The following is a 23,271-nucleotide window of genomic DNA, read 5'->3' as shown; positions in this document are numbered from 1 at the left end:
GAAAGTTACCCTTTAAAGAAAAATAAACATTTATATTTCAAAATAAACATGAGATAGTGATAAGAAGTGTCTGAAAACATGCTTCACAAACATGTATCTTTTGTTCTCTAAGTTTGAAGATAGAAAAATACTTTATTATAATCTTATAACATTTCTCTGAAACTTTCATAACTTTTCTCCCTTTTAATATCACCTTAAATGCTAAATAAATGTATTTTGAAATTTCATTTGTGGTGGAACAGAAGAATATATTAAAATAATTGCCTCATAATATTTCCTTACTCATTCTCCAAATATAGGGCCATAATTCATGTCCTTATTATTAAGACTGAATCAGTATTTGCATTTCAGATCTCCATTGACAGAGAATAAATCTTGCCAGGGAAAGAGCATCTGTAAACTGAAATTTGGCAAAGAATAAAGGGCTCAGTTCTGAAACAATTGTGATGCTGCACCATTTCACAGGATCATTCAGTTGGGCCTGAAATATTCAAGCTTAAAGAAAACAGTATGCTAAATATTTAAGGCAATACTTGGCACAAGATTCTAAATATTTTGGAACCAATATGTTAGAATCCTTAAAAGCAGAAACAAATACTCCAACATTTGGCAAGAAATAAAGGCCCATTAATCAACAAGTCATTATTGTATTTTGAAAATAACTTCCCACTCAGCTCTCAGATGTAAATCTGCAAAAAACCTCAACCCCTTAAATGCTAAGGCACAAGTGGCCATAGCACACAACTGGACAGCCACAGGCCCATGTAAGCCAATAATCATAAACCAGGGAGGAGATGATTCAAAGACCATCATGAACCATGTCTAAATTAGGGTGGGGAGTAGTCCTAAGCTACAAATGGCTGGCTCCCTTGGAATCAAAAACTTACATGAATTAGCAAACTGGAGCTCCCAACTTAGAGCAATGTCCCTACATTATTTGGTAAACAAGGAAGAAGGAAAGAAAAGCATAGTCCTAAAACTTTCTAAATTACTAGAAAAGAATCTCAAGAAAAAAACCCAAAGAAAAATGCATAAAACAGGAGCCACATGTCCTGAGGGTATACAGATTTAAGTATCACCCTAAAATTGGGAAAAGTCTTCCATGGAAGCAACACTGCCATTTCAAAATTCACAAGTGAGTGCAGAGGATGACCTGGCTTTCTCAAGGCAACCCCAATACCCTTTCCTCTGAAGAATTCCCTAGAACTGCACTGTCCAATGTAATAGTCATGAGTTATATTTGGCTTTTGAGTACTTAAAATGTGGCAGATGTGCTTGGAAGTGGAAAATGTACACTGGATGTCAAAGATGTAGTAGGAAAAAAAAAGAATGCAAAACAATCTCATTAATATTTTTATATTGATTATATGTTGAAATTTGAGGTATACTGGGCTAAATATATCATTAAAATTCATTTTACCTCTTTCTTTTGTCTTTGCTTTTTTTAAAATTTTATGGGCACTCCCATGGCACATGAAAGTTCTTGGGCCAAGGACTGAATCTGAGCCTTAGCTGTGGCAACCTGGCATCATTTAACCATTGCGCCAGGCCAGGGGTTGAACCTGCACCTCCACAGGGACTCCACTCAAGCTACCACACCCAGATTAGTAACCCACTGTGTGACAGTGTGAACTCTTGCTTTTTTTATTTTTTAAAAAATGTGTCTGAGAAAAGTTTTAAATACACACACACACACACACACACACACACACACACACACACACTTCACATTATGGTTCTACTGACAGTCTACAAGTTCCCTAGGATGTGTCTCTCGTTTCTTTCCACCTGAACTCTAAAAGGGCTCCAGGTGCCGATGAGCCTGGGCTGTTGCTGAATCTCACAGGGCTCAGCCTCTGTCAGTACAACCTGGGAAGCACCAGACTCCTTGAGAAAAAAATTGCTTTTTAGTGATGCAGGGAGCAATCATTTGATTGGCCTGAGGTTAGCATACAGTAATGGGAGATAAATAAATGAGGTCTCAAGGAAGACGACCATTCATGACTACAAGTTTTTAACTTTCATTCTGGAGTTAACAATAAAAACTAAAAAATCAAATGCAGAGCATGGTGTTCATAACATCATGAATACGATACTTATCACGAAGCACCATGTGGGTACAAACTGCTATTCAAGTTTGTTGTAGTTAATATATTCTATTATAGAAATCTCTCAGGGTCTCATTTTCATAGCATAAATTTTAACTGAGTTCAGTCAGTTCATAAGATACAAATTCCAAATCAGCTGTCCTGTCTTGTTTTTAAGCACATCTGCATTTTAAATTTAATATTTAAGTCCATTTATATATCAATGTTTATTGAGTATTTAGACAAAGTATATGCAAGTAGTCTTTGAGTAATGAGGCATTACATACTTATATACCAAAAACAATCAAATAGTAGAAAGACCCTCATTTCCTAAATAGATTACTTTACACACTAAAGAAAAAGGACTGGACAAAAAAACCTGATAGTACTGGCATTATGCATGATTATGTCAGTTCAGGCTATTGATAAATTGTGCTCTAAACACTTCAATTCTACAGTCAAAATATTTTAATAAAAATTAAATACATTAATATTAAAACAACTCTATTTAAGGAGACAGGTTGCTTAAAAAACAGTATGGAACTTAATTTTATTTTTATAGTATACTTTATAATTTATAAATACTTTTAAATTAATACTAGTAATTGGGAGTTCCCATTGTGGCACAGCAGAAATGAATCCAACTAGGAACCATGAGGTTGTAGGTTCGATCCCTGGCCTTGCTCAGATTGTTAAGGATCTGGCATTGCTGTGAGCTGTGGTGCAGGTCACAGACATGGCTTGGATCCCATGTTGCTATTGCTGTGGCTGTGGCGTGGGCCAGCAGCTGTAGCTTTGATTGGACCCCTAGCCAGGGACTCTCCATATGCCACAGGTGCAGCCCTAAAAAGCACACACACAAAAAAAAATTAGTAATTAACAGCAATGGCCAAATAATAAACAAAGAAGATCGAATATGCTTACTGGATGACCAACAAGTGATGAATACTATGAAGAAAGGAACTTAATTATAAATGGATAGTCTTGTTTCCTTCCTTTCTTCATTCATTCAACAAACGTTTATTCATCCTGGGCAGGTATTGTACCAGATACTACAGATAAAATGATGAACAAACCAAACTCTGCAGCAGCCCTTGTGGAACCCTTAGTTTAACGAGGCAGTTACACTTTAATCAAATAATCTAGCCTCTTGAAGGAATAATACTGGAGCTGGGCTGAAGGATCAGAACACATTACCCTGGCAAGAGGGTATGAGTTTTCCAGGCAAGGGGACAGCAAGTGCTCTGATCCTGTGGCAGAAGAGAGCATGACCCTTACACAGTCTACAGAATGTTTGTGGCTTGAACACTAAGGACAAGGGCAGGCAGGATGCAGGACCTGGAGCTCAGAAAGAGGCCGTGGCTAAAAGTCTAAAACTCATCTGGATAGAGAGGTAACAGAAACACAGCTGTTTCCAGAACACAGCTGAGAGACAACCAACAGTCAAAGGCTGCTGAGAAGATAAGAAAGATAGGATTCAAAACAGAAGCAGGGCTGGGCTCAGTTGTGGGAAGGGACTGCCTTTTGAGTAGCAGGGACAAGGGAATAAGTGAAACAAACACACAGAGGAAAATTTCAGAGAATCCCCAGTGTGGCACAATGGGATTGGTGGTGTTTTGGGAGCACTGGGATGCAAGTTCTATCCCTAGCCCAGCACAGTGGGTTAAGGATCCAGGGCACTGCCACAGCTGTGACTTAGGTCTTGATTGTGGCTCAGATCTGATTCTGGCAGAGGAATCCCATATGCCTCAGGAAGGCCAAAAAAAAAAAAAAAAGGAAAAAAAAATGATCGGGCATTATTTCGCTTGTTGACTCTAAAGATTTAGTGGAACCAATATCCACTAGATGATATGGTCATGGAAACATGGATATTTGAGTTCATGTGGGTTTGATTTTTTTTCAGGCAAGTGCATCAGGAATGCAGAGATCAAGAGAAACTGAGGATTTAAAAGAGTGATAGAATCTAAACCAGGTAAGAAGGAAAATGAGGGAAGGAAAGTACTGCTGGGTTGGTAGAAACTGATAGGGCCAGCAGATGAGACACTGCAGTGAGGTCAAAGTACAACCACTGTGGGGGCAGGTAAATCAGCAAGCTACAAGGAGAGGAGGTCCTGGTAAAGGCTGATGCCGTGGTTTCAGAAACAAAGTGACTGCCGGAGATGCAAGATCCAGGGCACGACCATGGCAGCAGGTGGCTGAGGGAGGGAGAAGGTCCTTAGAAATGAGCAAGTTGGAAATCAAGACCATGAACTTGGACAGATCCTTACACAAACAATGAGAGAACCAGGAAGTTGTAAAGGGTTTGTGGTGAAGAGGAAGATGGACAGCCAGGTGCCAAATGCTCAGTGAATGAGGGGAAGTACCCTGCCAGCAGTGAATGAGGGGAGGAGAGAGTTGAGGACCACAACCTTCAGAAGTGCCTGTCTTGGTTGGTTTATTGTTTTCTCCAACAATGGATATAAGGAGTAATGATCTAGAAGCAAAACTATGTGCCAGAGTGACAATCATCTCTCTACCCACTACTATAAGACATGATATACGAGAAAATAATACCAGGACTTGAGAGGGCTACAAAAGAAACGGTGCCTCAGAAGAAGACAGGTTTCAGGGAAGGCAGGTGATGCTTGGAGCTTTTCTGGGTGAGGGAAATGATACAGCAGGGCACATGTATGGTCCTGGTGCAACTGTTCCACAGGGCACAGGGGAAGTCTCAAAGGTGGGCAAGGGAGGGTCTGTGTTGTGACAGAGAAGGAAAGTCCATTGCAGAGATGATAGAGCTGTGGAGGACAGCTGGTGGTGGGATCAGGGTTGACCAGTGAAAGCAGAGATGGCAGATTTAAAGTAAAAACTCATTTGGAGAAGAATACACATGGATCCTGGTGGCCAGAAATAAATCATGTGGCTGAGGTGGCAGGAGACAAATACCATGGTCTCCACATGCTATACTGGCTGGACACTAGACCCAGAGCAGCATCTCACAAACTCAGTGAAATTGACATCCTGACATTTTTTGCTAGGGGGGGTATCCCGTTCATTGTAACATGTTTAGCAGGATCCCTGACCTCTATTCACTAGATGCCAAGAGCACCCCCAATCCTGGTGACAACCAAACATGATGCCAGATATTACACATGTACCCTGAAAGCAAAATCATCCCCCAGTGAGAATAACCCATCTAGACCAACAGACTCACTAGGGGAGCAGAGAGGCACTACATGCCTCCATTTCTGAACACATTTTTGGAACTCATCTCTAATAGCTTCAGAGTCACGGAAGAAGGCTGGTCCCATTATTTCATAGACACATCCAGTCCTTGATGTTTCAAAAGAAGGTACTTCCCAGGCTTAACACCTCTCTCATTCTTTGCTTTGAAGGTCCTTTTGACCACTTCCTTGGATAATGATAAAGACTTGCCTCCACTGAGAACATTCAAAGGAAGGCCCTGCATTTTCTTATGGACTGCACCCCTCAGTGTGGGGGATGTGTCAAGCTCCTTCCTGCCCAAGGGCATTTCCTCCTGTCATCCCACCCTTCAGATCTCACATCACAGAGCAGTTCTTCAGAAAGGTTCTCCCTCATCCTATCAATCTCTCAAAGCACTTTTCACAATTACATTTGCATTATTACTGGTGTGATTTGTTTAAAGTCTATTTCCCCCATAGAATATACACTTCATGAGAGTAAGAAGCCTTATCTGATTTATTCACCGCTAGATTCTCTGCACAGTAGTTTTCTTGGCTCAGTAAATATCTGTTAAATAAGTACTAAAGGAAAATATTATGAGTACTTGGAGAATACATAAAATACTCCCAAAAGTGATTGCTTTAAAGGGGACCATAGTCATTTACATGTATAGTTCTCTGCTTATTTTTTTAAATCATATACCTTTATAGCAGTATGCCTTTTGTTTGAGGGAGGTAAGCATCCTAAATAAGAAAAATATAAAAAGTAGTATCATTCAAAGAATTATGAAACATATCTAGATTTGGCCAGTAATTAGCTCTCCGCAGTTGGTCCTTATGCTACCATACTACACTCAAACAAACTCTAACTGGTTTGCTTATTTCCTTCAAATACAAATTCAGCCTCTGCTCTGTGCTCACTCTTGAAATGTACAGTGTGACAATTTCAAGTCACACATGGCTCACTACATCAAGCAAAGATGTAACCTACAGGGCTGACCTGAGGAAGCGTTCAGACGGCATTCTCCAGCTGGGTTCCTCAGGGTCTCAGCCTTAGAAGTTTGCAGAGGAGTCAGCAAGCATTCCAGCTGAATAAAAAGATAAAAAAGAAAAGAAAAGCACAGTGAGCTTAATGCAAAAAAGCACACTCTGGGCCATGATGATACTAATGTTCTAAAAGCCCAAGGAAGCACCATGGAGAGTTATATAACATTCTAACTGAATCCTCTTGTAATAGGCAATGGTTCAAAATGTTTCTAAGTTTTAAAGTTTTTTCACCTAATCAGAATTTCACAGACTAAGAAGTAAAATGTGTTTGAGAACCAAATATAGCAAAATTAATAAGAGTTACAGTAAAGGAGTTCCCTTGTGGTGCAGGGGTTAAGGATTGGGGGTTGTTACTGAAATGGGTTGCTGCTGTAATGAAGGTTTGATCCCTGGTCTGGGAACTTTCACATGCTCTGGGTGTGGCCAAAAAAAAGGTACAGTAAAAATTAAAACATCTTAGGAGTTTTTTCTGTGGTGCAGCAGGTTAAGGATCTGGTGTTGTCTCTGCAGCTATGGCATAGATTGCAGCTGCAGCTTGGATTCAATCCCTGGCCTGGGATTATCCATATGTCATGGATATGGAGAAAAGAAATTAAAACATCTGATGGTCAAAGGGAAAAATTAAGATTTATTAAATATTGCTATGATTTATGTCAGAAAATGTTTTGCCTATGTTCTTTTCTAGGAGTTTTATAATGTGATGTCTTACATTTAAGTCTCTAGGCCATTTTGAGTTTATTTTTGTGTATGGTATGAGAAAATGTTCTAACTTCACTGATTTACATACAGGTGTCCAGTTTTCACAACACCACTTGCTGTAGAAATAACAGTAAAAATAAACAAACGAGACCCATTTAAACTTATAAGCATCTGCCAGTAAACCATAACAAAACAAACAAACAAACTATAGAATGGAGAAAATATTTATAAATAATGCTAACAACAAAGGCTTAATATCCAAAATATATAAACAGCTCATATAGATTAGTATAAAAAAACAAACAGCCCAATCAAAAAAATGAGCAGAAGACCTAAATACATTTCTCCAAAAATGACACAGAGGTGGCCAACAGACACATGAAAAGATACTCAACACTGCTAATTATTAGAGAAATGCAAATTAAAACCACAATGAAAAATCACCTCACACCAATCAGAATGACCATCATCAAAAAGTATATAGATAAAAATGCTGTAGAGGGTGTGGAGAAAAGAGAGCCCTCCTACACTGTTAGTAGGAATATAAGTTGGTGCTGCCATTATGGAAAACAGAATGGAAGTACACTGAAAAACTGAAAATAGAGTTACCATGTGATCCAGCAATCTCAGTCCTGGGCGTACATGCAGAGAAAACCATAATTCAAAAAGATACACGTAGATAAAGGGATTAATTCAAGAAGAGGATATTACACTCATCAGTATATATGCCCGTAGTATAGGAGCACCCAGACACATATAACAAATGCCAACAGAAATAAAAGGAGAAATTGATGTGAATACAATAATGGTAGGAGGTTTAACACCCCACTCACATCAGTGGGCAGACCCTCTAGATAGAAAATCAATAAGGCAACAGAGATCCTAAATGACAATAGAAAGGTTAGACTTAATTGATATTGTCAGGACACTAAAACCAAAAAAATCAGAATATACATTCTTGTCAAGTGCACATGGAATATTCTCAAGGACTAACCACATACTGGGACAGAAAAATAACCTCAAGAAATTTAAGAGTACAGAAATTATATCAAGTATCTTCTCTGATCACAATGCCATGAAAGTAGAACTCAGTCACAGGAAAAGAAATGAGAAAAGACTGACTACATGGAGACAAAACAACATGCTACTAAAAAACCAAAGGGTTAATGAGGAAATCAAAATGGAAATGAAAAAATAACTCAAGACGAATGATAATGAAAATACAACCATTCAAAATCTATTGGATGCTGCAAAAACAGCTTAGAAGGAAGTTCATAGTGATACAGGCCTTCCTCAGAAAAGAAGAAAAATCTCAAATCAACAACTTAACCTACCACCTAAAAGAATTAGAAAAAGAAGAACAAACGAAACCCAAAGTCAGCAGCAGGAAGGAAATCATAAAGATCAGAGAGGAAATCAATAAAACAGAAATTCAAAAAAGCAATAGAAAAACTCAATAAAACCAAGAGCTGGTTCTTTGAAAGGGTAAACAAAATTGACAAACCTCTAGCCAGACTCACCAAGAAGAGGAGAGAAAAAACTCAAATAAATAAAATAAGGAATGAAAAAGGAGGAATCTCAATGGATACTGCAGATATACAAAAAAAATAAATAAATAAGAAAATACTAGAAACAATTGTATACCAACAAATTTGACAACCTAGAAGAAATGGACAACTTTCTAGGGACATAGCCCACCAAAACTGATTCAAGAAGAAACAGAGCATTTGACCAAATCAATCACTAGAAATGAAATTGAATATGTAATAAAGAAAAAACCCTACAAACAAAAGTTCAGGATCAGATGGCTTCACAGGTGAATTCTATCAAACATACAAAGAACTTATACCTATCCTTCTTAAAATTTCCAAAAGGGTGAAGAAGAAGGAACACTGCCAAAGACATTCTATGAAGCCGCCATCACCCTAATACCAAAACTAGACAAAGATACTATAAAAAAAGAAAATTATAGGCCAATATCTTTGAAGAATATAGACACAAAAATCTCAACAAAATTTTAGCCAACTGAATCTAACAACATATAAAAAATATCATACACCAGAACCAAGTGGGATTCATCCCAGGTTCACAAGGATGGTTCAAAATATGCAAATCAATCAATGTCACATACCACATTAACAAAAGAAAAGTCAAAAACCACACGATCATCTAATATATGTGGAAAAAGCATTTGACAAAATCCAACATCCATTCATGATAAAAACTCTTACCAAAGTGGGTATAGAGGGAACATACATTAACATGATGAAAGCCATTTATGACAAACCCACAGCCAATACAATACTCAATGGATAAAAGCTAAAAGCCTTCCTGCTGAAATCTGGAACAAAACAAGGCTGCCCACTCAAACTACTTTTATTCAACATAATATTGGAAGTCCTAGCCACAGCAATCAGACAGACAAAACAAATAAAAGGTATCCAAACTGGGAGAGAAGAGGTAAAACTGTTCCTCTGTGCAGATGATATGATACTATATACATAGAAAACCCTAAGGATTTCACACAAAAATTACTCGAACTGATCAATGAATTCAGCAAAGTAGTAGGATAAAAGATTAACATTCAGAAACAGGATGCATTTCTATATACTAACAATGAAATATTAGAAAAGGAATATAAAAATGCCTTTTAAAATTGCACCCCCAAAAATTAAATATCTAGAAATAAAACTGACAAAACAGGTAAAAGACTTCCATGCTGAGAACTATAAAACATTAACAGGAAATTAAAGAAGATGTAAAGAAATGGAAAGATATTCCATGCTCTTGGGTTGGAAAAATTAATATTGTAAAATGGCCATACTACCCAAAGCAACCTACAGATTCAATGCAATCTCTATCAAATTACCCATGATATTTTTCACAGAACTAGAACAAACAATCCAAAAATATATATGTATGAATAAAAGATCCAGAATTGCCAAAGCAATCCTGAGGGACAAAAACCAAGTAGGAGGCATAACTCTATGAGACTGCAAGGAAGTATTATAAAGCTACAGTAATCAAGACTGTGTGGCATTGGCACAAAAAAAGACATACAGACCAATGGAACAGAATAAAGGATGCAGAAATAAGCCCATACATCTATGGTCAATTAATCTTCAACAAAGGAGGCAAGAATATAAAATGGGAAAAAGAGAGTCTCTTCATCAAGTAGTGCTGGGAAAACTGGACAGCTGCACGTAAGTCAATGAAACTAGAACACACCCTCACACCATGCACAAAAATAAACTTGAAATGGCTTAAAGACTTAAAAGTAGGATAAGACACCATCAAACTCCTACAAGAGAACATAAGCAAAACGTTTTCTGATATCAACCTTAACAACTGTTTTCTCAGGTCAGTCTTCCAAAGAAACTGAAATAAAAGCAAAAATAAACTAATGGGACCTAATCAAACTGACAAGCTTTTGCACAGCAAAGGAAACCATAAAAAACAAAAAACAAACAACAAAAAAAAACAGACAACCTATGGAATGGGAGAAAATAGTTTCAAACAATGCAACTGACAAGGACTTAATCTCTAAAATATACAAACGACTTATACAACTCAACAGCAAAAAAACCAACAACCCAAATGAAAAATGGGCAGAAGACCTGAATAGACATTTCTCCAAAGAAGATATACAGTGGCCAAGAGGTACATGAAAAAATGCAGTAGTTTGCATCTACTAACCCCAAACATATATATATATATATATATATATATATATATATATATATATTCATATAAATTCTCTTTCTCACATTATCCTCCATCATGTTCCATCACAAGTAACTAGATATAGTTCCTTGTACTATACAGCAGGATCTCACTGCTTAGGCATTTCAAATGCCTGAGTTTGCATCTATTAACTCTAAATTCTCAGTCCATCCCACTCCTACCCCCTCCCCCTTGGCAACCACAAGTCTGGGTTCTCCAAGTCCATGAGTTCCTTTTCTGTAGAAAGGTTCATTTGTGCCATATATTAGATTCCAGATATAAGTTATATCATATGGTATGCCTTTCTCTTTCTGACTTACCTCACTCAGTATAAGATTCTCTAGTTCCATCCATGTTGCTTCAGATGGCATTATTTTGTTCTTTTTTTATGGCTGAGTAGTATTACGTTGCGTATATATACCACATCTTCTTAATCCATTCATCTGTCGATGGACATTTGAGTTGTTTCCATGTCTTGGCTGTCTTGAACAGCGTTGCAATGAACATACTATCTTTTTCAAAGAAAGTTTTGTCCTAATATATGCCCAAGAGTGGGACTGCTGGGTCATATGGTAGTTCTATATTAGTTTTCTGAGGGGTATTGCCATACTGTTTTCCACAGTGGTTGTATCAATTTACATTCCCACCAACAGTGTAGGAGGGTACCCTGTTCTCCACACCCTTCCAGCATTTGTTATTTGTTGACTTGATGGTGATGGCCATTCTGACAGGTCTGAGGTAGTACCTCATAGTAGTTTTGATTTGCATTTCTCTAATAATTAGTGATGTTGAGTAGATAAGCAATGAGATCCTGCTGTACAACTCAAGAAACTATATCTAATCACTTGTGGTGGAACACAATGGAGGATAAAGTGAGAAAAAGAAATGTATATATATAAATATATAAATAAATATATATAAATATATAAATATAAATATATAAATATGACTGTGTCACTTTGCTGTACAGCAGAAATTGATGGAAGATTGTAAATCAACTATAATTAAAAAATTAGAAAAAAAACAAAAAGGTACATGTACCCCAATTTTCATGGCAGCACTATTTACAATAGCTGCATGGATGCAATATCTAAGTGTCCATTAACAGAAGAATGGATAAACAAGATGTGTTATAGAATATTATTCAGTCATAAAAAAGAATGAAATAAAGCCATCTAAAGAAACATTAATGGACCTAATCAAAGACAAATGTCATCTGATATCACTTATATGTGGAATCAAAAAAAAAATACAAATGCACTTATTTACAAAATAGAAATAGATTCACAGACATAAAAAATGAACTTATTACCAAAGGGGAAGGGTGGGGAAGGAAAAATAATATAGGATCAACAGATACACATGACTATATATAAAATAGATCATCCAGGTCCTACTGTATAGCACAGGGAACTGTATTCAATATCTTGTAATAACCTATAATGGAAAAGAATCTAAAAAAGAACATATACATAACTGAATCACTTTGCTGTATACCTGAAACTAATATAGGCCTGTAAATCAACTATACCTCAATTAAAAAAAAAAAGGTTTGATAAAATAAAACTGCATAGGCTAAACAACAAATACTAGGTGACTTGTCCCTTAGAGTAATTTTACTTTCCTTCTAAGCATGAATATTAGTGAAATTAAGTTAAAATCAACTATGCATTGGTTAGATGTGAGGGAAAGATGATTTTCAATTCAAGGAGTGGAGTTTTGAAAACTAAATTAAAAGTAACATATGGAGAGAATGAAAATTAGAAGGAAATGGAAAACAGATTCTTACAGGAGCTTCAGTATTAGCATAATTGGAAATACATAATAGGATGATGTTGTTACGCTTGAAATCGCTCCTTGGCTATACACTCATTTAATCCCAAACTCCACACCTAGTCTTCATTTTCAATCATTGATTTAACTCTATATTGATAAGTAAATTATTTGAATAGTCTGGGACATGGTTCATGGCTATGCTTTACCCTCATTAGACGGTCTAGCTCCCACTTTCTAATATACCCAGGAGCAAAATTAATGCCAATTTGGATAAACAGGCTCTCTTTGAGCTTCATTTTGTAAAGCAGTAACAGTGTAAATAACACTTATGAAAGGAATATACAAAGCTGTGCCTATTTCTGCTGATTTACATAAAAGAGAGAGCTATGATTTCCAATCTAACTAAAAGTTTTGCTACATTGTATACAAACCTTCAATGGCTATGCCCATAGTAACTCACATACACATATCATAATTTGCAGAAAATTCCAAACAAGGACCAAACATCAGGTCCTTTCAAACATTTTTCATACAATTATACTTATTTGGGTTTTTTTTAATTTGTTATTATTATTATTATTTTTTTTGTCTTTTGTTGTTGTTGTTGTTGTTGTTGCTATTTCTTGGGCCGCTCCTGCGGCATATGGAGGTTCCCAGGCTAGGGGTCGAATCGGAGCTGTAGCCACCGGCCTACGCCAGAGCCACAGCAACGCGGGATCCGAGCCACGTCTGCAACCTACACCACAGCTACGGCAACGCTGGATCGTCAACCCACTGAGCAAGGGCAGGGACCGAACCCGCAACCTCATGGTTCCTAGTCGGATTCGTTAACCACTGCGCCACGACGGGAACTCCTGGGTTTTTTTTATTATTGGCCACACCCACGGCACATAGAAGTTCCTGGGCCAGAGATCGAACCTATGCTGCAATTGCAAACTATGCCACAGCTGTGGCAACTCCAGATCTGTAGCCTGCTGCACCACAGGGAACTCCCACAATTATACATATTTCTTGTTTTCTTTTTTAATTAATGAAAATAAGATGTCTATACTTTCATTTATTTCTTCTTTTTCTTTTTTTAAGGCTGCAAGTACTAGCATATAGAAGTTCCCAGGGTAGAGGCTGAATCAGAGCTGCAGCTGCTGGCCTACACCACAACCACAGAGACACCATATTTGAGCCGCACCTGCAACCTACACTATAGCTCATGGCAACATAGGATCCTTAATCCACTGAGCAAGGCCAGGTATCAAACTCGAGTCCTCATGGATATTAGTCAGGTTCATTACCACTCACCCACCACAAGAATTCCAATACTTTCATTTATTTCTAATTTAAGTTTTGACAAACCTAAAAATAAGCATCATTTTCAATTGATCCATTATGACAAGCAGTAAAGAGACTCAGAAAAATTCAAGGCACATTGTTTAATTAGCTAAGAGACTTTCTTAGCAACCTATCACTGCTAGATTCCTTTCAGAAACTAGGTTATAAACTCCAGTCTCTTATAGCATAACACAAACACGAACAGAGATGGATACTTGAGAATTAAGATGGCATAGGCTATTTATTATTACAGAGAAGTGAAAAATAAACCCTTAATATTTCTGAAAGTTTAATATTTTTAAATGCTCCCAATATTTAGGTGAGTGTAGAACAAGAATCCTAAAAGTTAAAATAATAAAAAATTAAAGGACACATTTAACTTGATATTTTTCAGACATTACAAACATGACAATTAAAAATCTTAAGATAAATAAAATTCCCATATTGTTTGGAAACCAAATCACTAAATCAGCTTACCTTAGGAATTATCTAATTATTCTGGTCCATTCTACAAACTTTAGTGGAATAAACATTTTAAAGGTGAATTAGGAGTTCCCATCGCGGCTCAGCAGTTAACGAATCTGACTGGCGCCCATGAGGACGCAGGTTTGATCCCTGGCCTTGCTAAGTGGGTTAAGGATCTGGCGATGCCATGAGCTGTGGTGTAGGTTGCAGGTGCGGTTCGGATTCCACGTTGCTGTGGCTATGGTGTAAGCCAGCAGCTGTAGCTCCGATTAGACACCCTAGTCTGGGAACCTCCATATGCTGCAGGTGCGGCCCTCAAAAGCAAAAAAAAAAAAAAAAAAAAAAAAAAGAATTAAAATGAGTTACAGATGAACCAATCCCTGAAAATTATTATTTACTATTATTACATATTACTATTTACTACATTTTATATAAGCTGTATCAATAAATTCTAATTTTCCTTTTGCGTAACATTCGTTTTTATATTTTGTTCATTAATTCTATTTTACATTTTAAGTTTCCCTTACATGAAGTTTGTCTTTCAGCTAGCCAGTCCTCTTTACCCTCCCCCTGTCTCCTTGTACTTTTTCCTGCACCTGGGATGTGGATTCCTTTTTAACTCAGTGCTCTTCACTTTTCCAAGTGCCCAAGGAGATCCAGGCCATGATCCTGCCTTTCCCTTCCTTAGAATCCAAAAATGATTCAGGGCTGGGCCAGTTTGGAAGGGCTGTAGGAAGCAGAATGATAGGGGAAAAAGTTAGAAGTGTTCTCTAAACATCTAGATCTAAGAGTGATCACTTTCAAGGTCCCTTTGCGACCGTTTACAAGTTTCTAAGCCTATTGGCACCATAAGTCCAAATCATCCTATGATGAATTGTATTCATCTCAGCCCTGTATATCCATGACCTTAAAACTAAAAAACTAATACATTCCCTTCCACCAAATTAGTCTTTGTGATCACCTGGGCAAAGAGCATGCAATTCTGACTTGTTTGTCTACTTCCACTTGGAGCAGAATGTTCTTCCCAATCTTGCCTCACCAGAAGGACCAGCACTCCTGAGGTCTAGATCTGTTCCTTTGGTCCACCTGATCCCTAACCAGAGTCCACCCATGCCCTTTCAAATCCAGGGCACCTATCATTTAGCCCAAGAACAAATGAAACCCCTGGGGTCTGACACCCACCATTAATGCTATGCAGTTAGGAAAGAATTTGAATGTAGCAAAATCAAAAATACCTCCAAAATTGTGGAGATTTTTTTCCCCACTGATTCATAAAATAAATCTTTCTTGATGAACCACTTTACGCAAGAGCCAGAGCTGAGTTTCTAGGATACAGTAATTAATAACATGAGTTCCTCTTTTCACAGGGCTCGTAGGGGGCCATAGTGGTCAGCAGGGAGTGCCCTGAGAGTATTTTAACCTTCACTATTATCATTCATCGCTCTCAAAGCCATCCCAAGTAAGCACTGCCCAAGCCTCAGGATCACCTCATAGCCCTTCCCTTCTTAACAAAAGGCTGCCCTCCAGCCCCATCCTGGCTACTGCCAGTACCTGTATAATTCATTCTTTAATCATAATTGTCATAAGTGCAAAGGGCTCTAAGCACAATTTTCTCATCTTAAAAATAGCAATACCCACCTCATAGGATTATTGTGAGGATTAAACACAATGAAATTCTAAGATGTCCATCACATAGTGTTAGGTATTATTAATATTGTTTTATTACTATTTATGATTTATTATTGTTTTAACATAGCAGGAGACTTGTCCCATCCTGTGTGATCAGGGAAGGGGCTTCCTTGAGGATGTGACACCTGAGCTGCTTTCTGAAAGATAATTATTACCTGGGTGAAGGGGTGGGGTAATGATGGTTGGGAGGCATCCTGGGCAGAGCCAACAGCCTCTGCAAAGATCCTAAGGCAGGAATAAGCGGGGCCTATTAGAGGTCAGAGGGAAGATCACACAGCAGTGTTAAGAATACTGGTCTTCACAGACATGGAGAACAGACTTGTGCCTGCCAAGAGGAAGAGGGAAGGAGGGGGATGGACTGAGAGTTTAGGGTAGTAGATGCAAACTATTATATTTAGAATGGATAAGCAATAAGGTCTTCCTGTATAGTCCAGGGAACTACATCCAATCACTTGTGATGGAACATGATAGAAGATAGGAGATAGTATGAGAAAAAGAATGTATATATGTATGACTGGGTCACTATGCTGTACAGCAGAAATTGACAAAACATTATAAAACAACTATAATTTTAAAGCTTTTTAAAAAGAATATTGTCTTTATCCTAAAACTAGTGGGAGTCCACTGAAGGTTTTGTTTGTTTGTTTGTTTTAATCTTTTTAGGGCTGCAGCCATGTCATATGGAGGGTCCCAGACTAGGAGTTGAATCAGAGCTGTAGCTACAGGCCTATACCACAGCCACAGCAACCCCATCCAAACCACATCCGTGACCTACACCACAGCTCATGGCAATGCAGGATCCTTAACCCACTGAGGGAGGCCAGGGATTGAACCTGCGTCGTCATGGATAGTGGTGGAGCTCGTTACCACTGAGCCACCACAGGAACTCCTGAAGGTTTTTAAGCAAGAGACTTGCATGATAAGACTGGCATTTAGAAAGACCACTCTGGCTGTAGTTTGAAGGTTACTGGAAAGGTACTGGATTTCCCAAAGGAACAAAACACAATCTTGCACTCTTTGACCTACTGTATAAGGGTAACCACCAGTTCACACAATCAACCTTTTCCCAACATCAAAACCCCTCTGGCTTTCTGTCTGAGAAATGGTACTTTCCTCATCAGACCCTGACCAGCAGTGCCAAGGACTTTTCTCCTGCCTTGTACATAGCTAGTACTAATTTCTCCCTGGTTGGCTGAAATTAAATTCTCTGTTCAAACGGGCTCAACTCTCCCCTTCAGGGCTTGGTAAAGTTAGTACTGGTGTCTAAGGTGAGGAGAAGGAGAGTCCAAGTGTCAGAGTTCCGTGGCTTATTTGATCCTGTCCAGTCTCTCCTCACATGCAAGAACTGGTACTTGGAAAGAGTGATCACCTATTCTTGTGCTTGCACATCATCCCACAAGGTTTTGTTGGTATCAAGCACCTCCTACCACCTGGCCTGAGCTGATTGGTCAAAGAGTCTGGGCCTAAACCAAGCGGAGCCAATCAGAGCCCTCCTCTGGGATTTGGAATGGGAACCACAATCTCAGGTCAGTTGGGCTGCTGATTTGCAAGTAGAAAACAATACAGTAACTGACAGATGTGGCTCTTTTTACACTAATCCCACCTTTATTAAAATGTTTACATTATGGGAGTATGCCGCGGGTGCGGCCCTAGAAAAGGCAAAAAGACAAAAAAAAATGTTTACATTATGTTCATCATCATCTATGAAATTAAAATATTATTTATTTTACAATGTTATTATCTAATTACATTTAATTACATATAATTGCATAAATTACATATAATTTCATTATTATATTATAATTACATTAAAATATTATTTATCAGATCATCTAATTTTTTGATGCCTTCTTAAATTTTGCACCTCACTTGCTTCACCCTAGCCTCAAATCTGTTTTCTGTCGTGTGGATCAGGAAACCAAGAAAACAATTCTGTAGGGAAAAAAAAAAAAAAAAACAGAAAAAAGAAGCAAGTGTGAAAAAGTGAGAGGCAGGAGATGGAGAGAAAGATGACATTCTGGATTTTCCATGCATTTCTGCCTTTTGGGGTAAATGAACCAATCCAGATTTTTATAGCAAATTCCTTGTTTTATTTAGACTAACTCAACTGAAGGTTAAAAGATTCCCAAGAAATTCAATTAGAGTCCTCCATAAGATTTTTTTTTGTGAAAAAGGGGGGAGGGGCTCTGCTGCTTTAAAAACCCAGAGAGATGGACATATTCATTTATTATGAACTTATCGGAAAACCTAACCACCATTTAAATTTTAAATATTGCTTCTATGAGAAAATGCACTCCAAGAACTCCCCTGAAATCATGGGTTTAGATATATAATGTTCACATTTTGTTGAAATTTAATGCTGTTTACCCTACATTCTTTAAAAAGCCAAGCTCCTGAAGACTCAATTTTAACTGCTTTCCTATGCAAATTCATTATATGAGGAGGCAAAATAAAAAGTTTATGCTCGTGACTTAGTGGTCAACCACTGAATGTACAAAAGTATTATTTTGGTGAAGAGAGAATTTACTGACTTTACTAAATATCACTCAAAGCCTAGAAATATATTCATAAAAAAATTAAGAAATGTAAACATTTTAAGTATATTTTGACCAGCTTCAGCTTTTAAGCTCAGCTTAATGAACTTGGGAAAAGAGTAGGGAATTTTCCTCTGGAGCTTGATTACAATAAAAAAACAAGGTAGGTAGAATTCTTCCCACTTATCAGATGGCTGTGGTACCTTCCAAAAGTTGTAATGCTCCCTAAAAGACTAGTAATATAAATATCAGTTTTTGTGTGAGATTAAAACTACAACCAAATAAATTTAGCATGCAAAAACAAAATAAAACATAGATTCTAGGAGTTCCTGCTGTGGTTCAATGGGATCAGGGGCATCTCTGTAGCTCTGGGATGCAGGTTTGATCCCTGGCCCGGCACAGTGGGTTAAAGGATCCACTGTTACTACAGCTACAGCATAGGCTGCAACTGAGGCTTGGATCTGATCCCCGGCCTGGGAATTTCATATGACACAGAGCAGCCAAAAAACAAACAAACAAACAAACAAAATGATTCTATATAAAATAGAGCTGTGTTCAGGTATCAACAGCTGGCCCTCCCTAGGCTGCCCACTCTTGCCTAGTTACCTAACTTTTTTGAGTCTGCTTTTTCATTTTCTAAAAACACAGATTAGAGCACCTCATCACAGGGCTATACAATACATGGAATATACCCAGTTCAAAGACTGATACTTCACAGGGTCTCTGTAAACATCAATGTGTCTCCTTTTATTATACGTACAATATGAATCGCATAGTGATTTGCTCAGGTGATGGGGATATATATAGGTGAATTTTTACTTTTGTTTCATTTCTTTGCTAATGTAGTTCACATATTAAGTACCAATTTCTTTAATGCCAAAAATATCAGCAACCCTCCCAGGGCTGTTCTCCAGACCACTGTAGTATGGCTCCTACTCTAAGCTTTCTAGAGGAAGCTTGCACTCACTTTGGGAAAGGCAGCCAACATTTCTCAAAACTACAGCAATTCTTTCATGCAATCAAAATTATTCATTGCCCTCACCTTTAGGGAAAGTTCATTAATGAAGTCCCCTCTCACACTGGTGAATTTCTTTTCAAACATAACTTGTTTGGGATGTAGGATTGATGGGATTTAACCTTTATAGTTTTTATTTTTATTAAAATGTTTCAAGGTTGTCAGAACTTCACTTTGACAGTTTTGTTTTATTTTTTGTCTTTTTAGGGCCACACCTGCACATATCGAAGTTTCCAAGGTAGCGGTCCAATCAGAACCAGGATGGGAACTCCAACTTTGATAAATGAACATTAAAATGTAGTATTTTCGAAGAAAAAAATACCTTATTAAGCCATACTAATGTGAAAGGTAAAATAAAAAGCCTCTCATAGGTCTAACTTGATTACATGCAAAGAAAGACCAGACAGACTAATCTAGGTTAATATGATTAAAAAAATTAAATACTAAAAAATTAATTATTGGATACACATCCATATATAAGAAACCAGTTAACTCCTGCTATTATCATAGATTTGTTTAATAATATTTTAGTATTAACTCCTTTTTAAAATGATGATTTTTTAAATATATTAGTTATTCATGATTGATCTCAGCAATTTACAGTAATTAAAGGGAAATAACACCACATTTTAAGCAGGCAAAAGTAAAAAGCAAGAGATATAGACATGGTTTGCAGAATAAAAACCCAGGGATTTTTTTAAAAATGAATTATAGGTATAAGTCTTGACCATGAAAGAGTAGTTACATTAAATCATTCTTCAATATACTCAAGGCTTATTAATCCCAATCAACAAATTACATCAAATTAATACATCTTGAAAGGAAATGCTCCTTCTAAGCATTAAAGAATCAGCACACATGCAATGGGCCTGGTTACTATTTTTTATGTATTACATATGATGGTAATTTATCTTTAATTCTGATTATTTCATAAATTGGTGTATTTTTTAAACCAGTACAGCATCACGTGGCATGTAACGAATGATATTAGCTATCTTTTTAGTCTCAAAGGCAAGCATTCAGGGTACCCCACTGGCATACCCTTCTTGTATAGAACATCATTCCTGAAGGTTAACAAGGATGCTTGCCCTTTCAGAGCAACACATCTAAGCTCTCCCTCCACATAAAAAGACGTTAGATGACTTAACTCTAACAGGAAAGGTCCAGTCTGTGATTAAAGCACAGTTCACTACCGGAATAAAAATTTAAGCCAAAAGAACACAATTGTTTCATTCTTACAAAACCCTACAATCCTTGTAATGCATAAAATTTTAAAAGACATAATCATTCAAAACATGTTTCTGAGATCATAACCTTAAAGCCTTTCTAGTACATAGCTGCTATTGTAAGTTTTAATTGAAAGTAATTAAAATTGAAAATATATAAATAATAACCACTTCACACACCACCATTAGTGATTGCTATTATGTTAAGAGATACTTCTCATGTATGATCTCATTTAATCCTCACAATAACCTGATGTGGAAAATATTATTATTTTTCACTGACTGACAAAGAACCTAGGGGTAAGTAATTCACAAAAGGCAGAAGACTAGGAATTGGTAGAGTTAGGGAGCAAAATGCAGTCTGTTTGACTCCAAAGCTTGTACCTTAATTATTCTGCTTTGATCCCAAATATTTTTAAAAATTTATTTTACTGAAGTAGTTGATTTACAATGTTGTTAATTTCTACTGCATAGCAGTGTGATTCAGTTATATACAAGATATTGAATTTCTCCCAAGATACTGAATGTAGTTCCCTGTGCTAAACAGTAGGACCTTATTGTTTACCCACTCAATATACAAAATAGTTTGTATCTGCTAATTCCAAACTCCCAATTCATCCCTCCCTGCCACTCAATTCTCCCTAGGCAACTGCTAGTCTGTTCTCTATGTCTGTAGGTCTGTTTCTGTTTCATACATAAGTTCATTTGTGTCATATTTTAGGTTCCACCAAATTTTATAATAAATCATAAAAATACTGCTTTTGAAAATACAGCTAATCAAAACATATTAGATTATATGAAATTACAGAAGAAATACAGTCAGTAATTTCTTAATATAATCTATAAATAGATGTATAATGATATACTGAGCATTTCTTTTAATCCTATAAGAGGGAGAAAAAAATCAAGAGGTAAAAAGTTAATCATCTTCTTGTAGATGGATCTTACCAAAAGTCTCCAGAACACATAGCCAACACAGGTTGGGCCAGCACACTAATGCCAGATAAACAGATTTTTATAGTAGGAAGAGAGCAAACTCTTTTTAAATTATGGAACACAATGAATCATCAGTTATTCTAAAAAGAGTGATGTGTAACCACATGTCTCGTTGGGAAAGAAGATATCCACGTCTATAAATGCTCATGTAGCAGAGCTCTGAGATTTTCTATGTTATTCTACTTCAGATTTTACATATTTGAAAGCATCTAGTATAGTGTTTGGTATACAGTGGTGCTCAATAATCAGTAGTTTGACTCTTCTTCCTCACCTCCTAGACAGAAAGACTGAGGGCACACTGTGCTAAAATGTAGATAAGTGCATCACTGAAAGAGAAACTGCGCAGGATGGATGAGTCAGCCTCAGGTAGCATCTGACATGATGAGGTTATCAGGGCCCAGGAAATGCTTCTGTACTTCATTAAAAAGTAATTATTAAAACAGAGGAAGTGTAGCTTAACAACCTCAGGAGATTTTTTTAAAAACCCTAGGAATTTGCATGACTATGAATAGCTGTCAAAAGAGCATGAGACAGTTCAGTAAATAAGCTATTTCCACATCAATAAGAAAAAGATGAACAACTCCATGGACAAAGAGCATGCACAGGCAAATCATCAAACTAGAGATATAAAGGAACAGTAAACATACAAACAAAAAATGTTCACTCTGGTTAGTAATAAAAATACAAATAAATTAAAAAACATTTCCTTCCAATCACACTGGCAAAGAATGATGATTGACGGCCAACGAGAGCAAGGAAAATGACACTCATATACACAGGCAGGTATTTAAATTAGTGCGATCCTTCCAGAAGGAAATTTGTAAATATATATCAAAGGCCTTAAAATGGGCAAACCCTTTGATTAGAAATTCCAAGTCTAAAAATCCACCCTAAGGAAATAATCAGGTAAGTGTACAAAGGTATGTGTGCAAGGGGTTTCACAGGAGTGTTGATTATACAAGTAAAACACAGAATTAACCTGTTCGTTTAGGGATGAATTTAACAGCATATGTATTTCAGTGGAGATACCAACCAGTAATTTTAAATGACTCCAGAGTTCCCAGCATGCCTCAGTGGTAACGAACCCAACTAATATCCATGAGGATGCAGGTTCAATCCCTGGCCTTGCTCAGTGGGTTAAGAATCTAGTGTTGCTGTGAGCTACAGCATAGGTGGAAAACGTAGCTCAGGTATGACGTTGCTGTGGCTGTGGGGCAGGCCAGCAACTAAAGCCCTAATTTGACCCCTAGCCTGGGAATGTCCATATGCTATGGATGCAGCCCTAAAAAGCCAAAAAAAATTAAGTAAATAAAAAATAAAACCAAATGACTTGAGAAGTATATTTTTTGTCTCTTTTTTTTTTGTCTCTTATGTTAAAAGGAAGGGCTGCTGAGACAAACAACAAGGTCCTACTGTACAGTACAATGAACTATATTCAATATAATGAAAAATAATATATATGTATACCTGAGTCATTGTGCTATACAGCATAAATTAATACAATAC

The 23,271-nt window shown here is 37.1% G+C and overlaps 1 protein-coding gene across 1 annotated transcript in view; it reads right to left on the bottom strand.

Annotated features, from left to right (window-relative positions):
- KLHL32 (kelch like family member 32) overlaps positions 1 to 23,271 on the bottom strand; it is a 224,746-nt gene that overhangs the window by 169,859 nt on the left and 31,616 nt on the right. Inside the window, exon 2 of the mRNA XM_047761350.1 lies at positions 6,270 to 6,357. Coding sequence (XP_047617306.1) covers positions 6,270 to 6,292 — 23 coding nt within the window. The 5' untranslated portion in view covers positions 6,293 to 6,357. The remainder of the gene's footprint in view (positions 1 to 6,269; positions 6,358 to 23,271) is intronic.

Source organism: Phacochoerus africanus, chromosome 2, assembly GCF_016906955.1.
Source record: "Phacochoerus africanus isolate WHEZ1 chromosome 2, ROS_Pafr_v1, whole genome shotgun sequence".
NCBI lineage: Eukaryota > Metazoa > Chordata > Mammalia > Artiodactyla > Suidae > Phacochoerus > Phacochoerus africanus.
The sequence above is the reverse complement of the archived record's forward strand: the minus strand, read 5'-3'. Positions and strand labels throughout refer to the sequence as shown.